The sequence below is a fragment of the Nicotiana attenuata genome, unplaced genomic scaffold (assembly GCF_001879085.1).
Source record: "Nicotiana attenuata strain UT unplaced genomic scaffold, NIATTr2, whole genome shotgun sequence".
Lineage (NCBI taxonomy): Eukaryota > Viridiplantae > Streptophyta > Magnoliopsida > Solanales > Solanaceae > Nicotiana > Nicotiana attenuata.
Window position 1 is genome coordinate 109261 of NW_017671761.1, and position 7371 is coordinate 116631.

The following is a 7371-nucleotide window of genomic DNA, read 5'->3' on the forward strand; positions in this document are numbered from 1 at the left end:
TAGCTGGATATTCGATCAAGTTCTGCTTTAATTGTCGAGATGCAATCGAGCTACTTTCCTTCAAACCCTGCATAAAGGCCTGTACTGCCCAGTCATCGGAGACCGGTGGTAATTCCATTCTTTCCATCTGAAACCTGGACACGAACTCCCTTAGCATCTCGTCGATCCTTTGTTTTATTTTGAAGACGTCCGATTTTCTTGTGGCCACCTTTATGGCCCTGGCATGTGCTTTCACAAAGGCATCTGCTAACATATCAAACGAGTTGATAGAGTTGGGAGCTAAGTTTTGATACCAAATCATAGCTCCTTTCGACAATGTTTCTCCAAATTTTTTCAACAAGACTGATTCGATCTCATCGTCATTCGAATCATTTCCTTTGATTCCATAAGTGTACGAAGTGATATGCTCGTTGGGGTCGGTTATTCCTATACTTGGGTATATCGGGCTTGCAAAATTTCATAGGGATGGGCATTGGAGCCGCGCTTTGAGGGAATAGTTTTTATATGAATTTTTTGGTGTCTAAACTTTTCAAAACTGGAGGTGCCCCCGGTATCTGGTCTACACGGGAGTTATAAGTCTCCACCTTCTTATCATTGTCTTCAATTTTCTTTTCTCCGGACTCGATCCTCTTAGTGAGCTCTTCGAGCATCTTCATAATCGTGGGGTCAGTCCCCGAGCCATTTTCATTTGACCTTTCTGGCGTTGGCTCAGCACGCCGATTGTTTCCATGCTCAACTACGATCAAAGTTTTATTTTGACTTTGAAGTTGAGCGATGGCGATTTGCTGAGCCTGCAGCATCTCGAATATCACTTGGAGGCTGACTCCCCCATCTCCCACTTCTGGTGTTCCTTGGTCCCCTGGTCGGGCTTCGCTGCGTTCAATCCCTATGGGGTCCGCGCCTAAATCCACGTTTAGAGCATTATGTGAGCTGATATAAACTAGCTCCATATTTGGCCCTCCCTCAGGGTTTATGGGTGGTACACCGACCCCTATGCCGTTGTTTTCTCCAAGACCCTCATTCTCATGAACATGTGCGTTTTGTGTGCTAGACATGTTTGTACCTGGGAATCAAAAAATCTTGACAAGAAAAAGTGTAAAGATAACGTGTGTAACGAGAATCAGTAAAGAAATAATCACTATTATCTTTAGCCCCACGATGGGAGCCAAGCTGTTTACCTCGAAAATACGAGTAACAATTAAATTTGATTTGTGGTTTTAAAGATACGTGATTTAGTTCAATACCAACTAATAATCAAGAAGTATGAAGTAAAAATGAAAGAGAAAAGTGAATGAAACCAATGTTATTCAGCAACAGTGATCTCGAGCTCAGGGACCTCGAGGTAAGCTTGATATAATAAGAACAATAAATAAAGCCAAGTAAGAACAATAGAGCTAAAAGACAATGCTGATGAAAAGCAGGCGAAAAAGGTAGAGTATATTCTTTTCTCACTGATCAGATGATGTTACAAATGATTGGGGTCCCCTTTATATAATAGGGGAACCCTAAATAAGGAATATTTCTATTTACAGTAGGGAATATTCTTGATACAGCTGTCTAACCGCCTAGTACGGAATTGTACAATCCTATTCTGGGATTTGCGCCATGACTTTGGGGACGTGGAAGGAATCTAGCTTGTTCTGGTACAAATCCATAACGGTACAATTTCGGGGTCGAGCTCACTTGGCCCCGGTATTCCTCGCACTCCTATCCTCGGGCATCACACTCTGTCTTCGAGCTCAAGTTTGGTCAGCCGGTCTCGAACTCGATCTCGCCCGAACTCGAGCCTATAAATCGGAGGCATACGATTTTAACCGTATACATAATGTAAAATGGACGTTGATTAAGAAATTATACGAGAGATTGACTATCAACATTGGCCAATAAAAGAAACAAATGTTCTTGCCAAATAGCAACCACTAAGTTGATATCACACAAAAAAGGGAAAAAAAAATTAATCGCATTGTTCCGAGGATCGAGTTAACTCTTAAACATTCTTGAAGAACGGCTATTTGGATATTTGGCTGTGAGTTCATATCCAGTGCACCGAAAGTGTACTATACTCCGCTACATTGTACATCATGCACTTAACTCTTAATGTCAAGCATGATATGATAACTTGAAAGATAAAGCGATAACCTACTATAATTGATTAAATTATACTTTCGTGTAAAAGTTCTTTGTACCCCTAGTATATAAAACTTAAAATCCTTGATTATTTGGAACCATCCAAATTCCAAAGGCATCACCACATATGTATATACTGATATATATATTTGGCTACTAATGTAGCATTACAAGGTAGCTCATAATCCATGGCATTTTACACTAGTTTCCAATAGATAGCATGTGATCGAGTACATATACGTGGTTCATGTTTTACAATAACTTTTGTTGCTTATAGTTATTCTGCTTCCAATTTATAGTTTACACCTAGATATGCGGCTTGATTGGTTGCCCTGTTTCTCAAAGTTTTGGGATAGTAATCTGTAAAAGTCCGTCCCTGCATTGTAAAACACTCATGAATTTTCAGAACTTTACTTCAAATTCTTATGTAATGAAACATTCCAAAGACCTCTTCTCTTGACTCAAAACATTAAGCATGTAGAAATAACAGGTAAATGATACTAACAAGTTTTGGCAACTTACACAAATTCAGCTGAGACGTTATCCTTGTTAACATTAGTTGGAAGAGGCCAGAAAACCCGATAAGGTCCCTGTACAATCTCCCTTTTGTGATAAGACGATACAGAGTCATTCATTGTTGCCACTTTCGACCATTGTGTTGAACGATTTCCAGAAACTATTAAGCTGTCGAGGACATAACACTCGTCTATTAGACCAATAAGAATTTTGAATTCGTCACTGCCTCATTGCAGAAGATGCTCTTTTAAGATGAACTTTATGTAACATGATCATCCCTTATACCGTGGAACAAAAGACTAGGATAATTGCAAGTTATTTACCTTTTGTCACTGATTTCTACCTTTATATCATTTATATTGACACCGGGAAGTTCTATCGATACGATGTACATGCATCCAGATTCTGCAACATCCATCCTAGGAGACCATTCACTTCCTGTATTAGCAAAACAAAAAGTGAATTTTTAAACATTCTGAAGAGGCTATATGTAACAGCCCAGCCCACTAGTGATATTGTCATCTAGACCCACACGGCTTTAAAACGTGTCACTAGGGTCTAAGGTCAGCCTACTTATATACTCAGCATCTCTCCCGTGTTTTGTCGATGTGGGATTCGCCTAGGGTGTCACACTGTACCCTCAATTTCCAGAAAAAAAAAAAAAAAAAAGCACTACTGAAATACATTATTAGTTCCAGCCAAAAACGCCAATCAAAGCAAAGCATCATCTTTGTTTACCATTGGATTGAAGTCCATTTCTTCTTTCTTTCAATTGGGAGCGCGACTTTTCGTTAACTCCTGTACTTGGCCTAGCAAATTTGGGAGCTTCTGCTGCAGTTTGATTGTATTTGCAACCTTGTGCAACATACTGGAATTGTTTATTAGTAGGTCTAGAATACATTGGTCCTTCAGAAGTAATAGAACTCTTTTTTGCACAACTATTAGGCTTTAAAGGCAAGGCAGATTCAGTACTACAGCTTCCCAGCCCCTACGCAAAACAATAAGAAAGAAAAGGTCGATTATCAGAGAGCGCAATCTCATTGAAACTAAGTAATATTTCTGTTTTTATTCACAGACCTGTTCGCTTGAGTTGAGCCTCATGAAACAAGCTTGAGAACTGGAACTTTGTCGTGCATAATTCATTCTGTTATCATACCTCGGAATCGCAGAATTCAAACTACTGCTACAGCTCTGATATTAAAACAAGTGAAAAGCCAAATATTGCATTAGCAAATAACACATCTCTAAAGAGAAAGAATAGTATATGCATAGGAGGGTGAGAAGAGATTAGAGTTCTTTCTTAATAGATTACAAAAAGCTTTTGAAACCTAAAAGGAAAAATGAGCTATAATAAATTTTCTGATTTCTTGCTAGAGTTTAATTTGGTTTATATCTGGACGCACTTACTTAGTACTACAATTTACTGAACTAGTGAAGAATACTTAATTGATCAAAGGGCAGAAGAATGATTTAAAAATTTAAAAAAAAAAAAAACAGGGGCAACGACAATCTTATGTATTAAAGCAACTATTGTTTAGTACTAGTAATAATTTTATAAACGAAACAGAGTGATATATAGAAAAAAGACAGTACCATAGGAAATAGATGGGTAGCGGCAGTGGAAATATCATCATGGGCAGCCAAATGAGCAGCAATAATGTTCATTCTTCTTCTCACAACTTGACTCTCCATTTTTCTTTACAGAGGTGAGTTTCTGTGTGAATATAGAATAGATATTGATATTCTTCGCATACGTGGGATTTTAAGATGCTGGATTTTGGATATGGGCAGATTTTTTTTTTCTGGTGTACAAGTGTACTTTTTGGTTGAAAAGATCTCATTCCAAAAATATCGGCACTTAGATGCTACGGTCTTTGCATTAACGTCATTTTCTTGGCATTTGGCAGCATCTATATATGTGCAACTATTCTTTTGGGCAGTTTCCAACTGGATATTTTTCCTTTCTTTCTTTAGGCACGTATAATACACTTCATTTCATTCTTTTAACATTCGTGGTTTACATTCTTCTACTCTTTCAGCAACATTCGATATTCTTTATTGGGGAAAAAAAGAAGACTTAAAGATTTTATTATCCATTTAATTCATTTATATTTTTGCACTAACACAATCTTTAAGTTTGAGTTCTAAAAATAAAAGAGAGGGAGATGTCAAGATAGAATGTTTAAGTGATCCATATTATTTGAGTATGAGATGGTGTCTCTTTGACACAACCCTTCCCTTATAAGTGTCCTCTATCAAATAGAACTAGCAATCCTATGACCTTCAAATATTCAAGAGTTAATTTCTCAGATAGTGTTGAACTTACATACGTTAGGATTTTGTCCTGGTTTTCTTTTCATATTTGAATTTTACCTTTTCTTGAAGGAAGGAAAATAATTTACTATAATTAATTTTTACTTTTTCCAAAAAGAAAATATACATCTCTTTCATATTTAACAGATTCATTACTTGGAGGAAAAAGTTGTGACCTGTATAAATTAAGAATCTCTCATTCATATATGACAACACAAAAGCGTCCAATGTGTAATCATTAAAAGAGTTTTGTTTCGAGGGGAGTCGGGGGGGGGGGGGGATATTTTTCTCTCTATAATTTTTTTCTAAATCAATCATTAAAAAAGTCTAATTATAGGCATGCTAAATCAATTAAAATTTCTATGTAGTTGTATAGGGTAAAACATGCTATGACACGTGACCGTCCAAAAGAGGGACACGGGGAACCCAAGATGGGGGGATGGCCAAGACCGAAGGCAACTGTTCCTTTTGTCGCCTGAAAGAATAACGATCAATGTGATAAATACTCTTCGCTCGGTAGCATTTAATAGAGAATATTTCGTGTCATTAAGAGCAATTGCCCGTTATAGGGAATTTGACATTTATGTTCACTAATCTATATTCATCAATGACCCTCATAATTGACATTAAAGAGGGGTACGATCCTAGGACCTCCTTCCCTAGACGTACCCATAAATAGTGAGCTTTATTATTATTATAAAGGACATGAATTTTCTAGCAAACTTATATTATACTCTATCCAAAGCTTAATACAATTTTATCTTCTTGCTTTTTGATTTTATTATTGTTGTGCCCGGAACCACTGTGTTTCTGCTATTTCGTCTCCATCTCAAGGCTAAGTATTGAATATTTCTTCAATCATCTTATTATTTCAGGATCAAATTAATTCACTTGTCTAGAAACCACGTATAAATTCAACTGTACCATTTTACGAGTAAATAGTTTGGCGCCCACCGTGAGGCTTAGACAACCGTGCAACTAAAATGATCCTTGCCTTTTTTACTAACGTGTTTTGATTATTTTGTCTTAGAAAAAACCGTAAGAAATGGCATATTACGGTGTTAACAACAGGCACAATCCCGAGCTTTGAGGGGATCAACGTTATTTTGAGGACTCAATCAGTGACACCCACGACGAGGGAAACGACGCCACACCGGTGCATGACAGGCAATATCCTCGACATGTTCGAGAGACAACTCCCGATGATGCTGAGGAGGAACATGTCGTTGACGCGGTAAGGGTCTTGCACGATCAGCAGGCGATCATTCTAGGTCACCTCACGCGACAGGATAAAGCTATGATAGAGTTGAAGTAGGTGCTGTCGGGGGCTTCAAATAATGCAAATAGACGAGAGTTGGTTCCTCCCGGTGCTCTTACGAATGAAACAATGTAGCGAGTCGACAACAACACCTCGAGGGGAGAAGTTGGCTCCAATGGGGCTGGGGGAGCAGATCCGTTCCCAATAACGAAAATGATCCCTTCAAAAATGAACTATTACGATTTATGAGGGAAGTGAACGCTCGCATGGACCGAATCCCGGGCGCGCCACCGGTGCTGAAAGGACTGGACTCAAAAAAATATACTTAGTTGCCATATAAACCAAGCGCAACACCAGAACTAATTTCGAAGCGGTTTAAAATGCCCGACGTGCCAAAGTACGATGGAACTTCAGACCCTTAGGAGCATATTACCACCTATACAACGACGGTGAAGGGAAATTATTTAGCTCCTCGCGAAATTGAATCTGTTTTGCAGAAATTCGGAGAGACCCTCACCAGGGGAGCCTTGACGTGGTATTCATTGTTACTCGAGCATTCCATAGACTCCTTTGAGATGCTCACGAATTCTTTCATCTAGGCTCATACCGGGGCCAGAAAAGCACATGCCCGAAAGGCTGACATATTCAGGATTGCGCACGGAGAATCCGAGTTGCTACGAGAGTTCATTACCCCGATTCCAAAAGGAAGGAATGTTTCTCCCGCTTGTCCCGGATAAATGGGCGGCTGAAGCATTCACCAAGGGACTGAATCCGGGAAGTTCAAATGCTTCCCGAAAACTGAAGGAAAGCCTGCATGTGTTTCAAGCAACGACTTAGGCAGATGTCCACAACCGGTATGAATCAAAGATAAGGATCGACGAGGATCAGGTTGGATTTCCATCATCGACTAAAGAACGGGAGAAGAATAGAGAAAAATCAAAAGATGATTTTGACACGGACGGATGACCTTCAGGGGCCAGTTTTTGCCTCGCGATAGAGGCTTCGGATAGCGGACAGGTTCACCATCGACAGAAGGACTGATCACAGTTGGAACAATAAATCACTGCAGGATAAAGAAGCGTCAGGGTCACGGGATCCTTCCTACCCCAAGCTATCAGAATACAATTTCAACGTCAGTGTAGTAGAGTTGGTGTCAT

The 7371-nt window shown here is 39.1% G+C and overlaps 1 protein-coding gene across 2 annotated transcripts; it reads right to left on the reverse strand.

The window, feature by feature from the left end:
• Positions 1–1539: 1539 nt before the first annotated feature.
• LOC109210066 lies at positions 1540–4448 on the reverse strand. Of its 2 annotated transcripts, none has more exons than XM_019373439.1 (6): positions 4237–4448; positions 3721–3834; positions 3382–3631; positions 2967–3081; positions 2650–2811; positions 1540–1787 (listed from the first exon to the last, which is right to left on the reverse strand). In XM_019373439.1, the coding sequence occupies exons 1-6, from the start codon at positions 4333–4335 to the stop codon at positions 1721–1723; spliced, it is 807 nt and encodes a 268-aa protein (XP_019228984.1). In that variant the 5' UTR covers positions 4336–4448; the 3' UTR covers positions 1540–1720. The 2 variants fall into 2 exon arrangements, with proteins under 2 accessions (XP_019228984.1, XP_019228985.1); XM_019373440.1 differs by lacking the exon at positions 1540–1787 and adding an exon at positions 2193–2503 and having other exon boundaries at positions 4237–4444.
• Positions 4449–7371: the final 2923 nt, after the last annotated feature.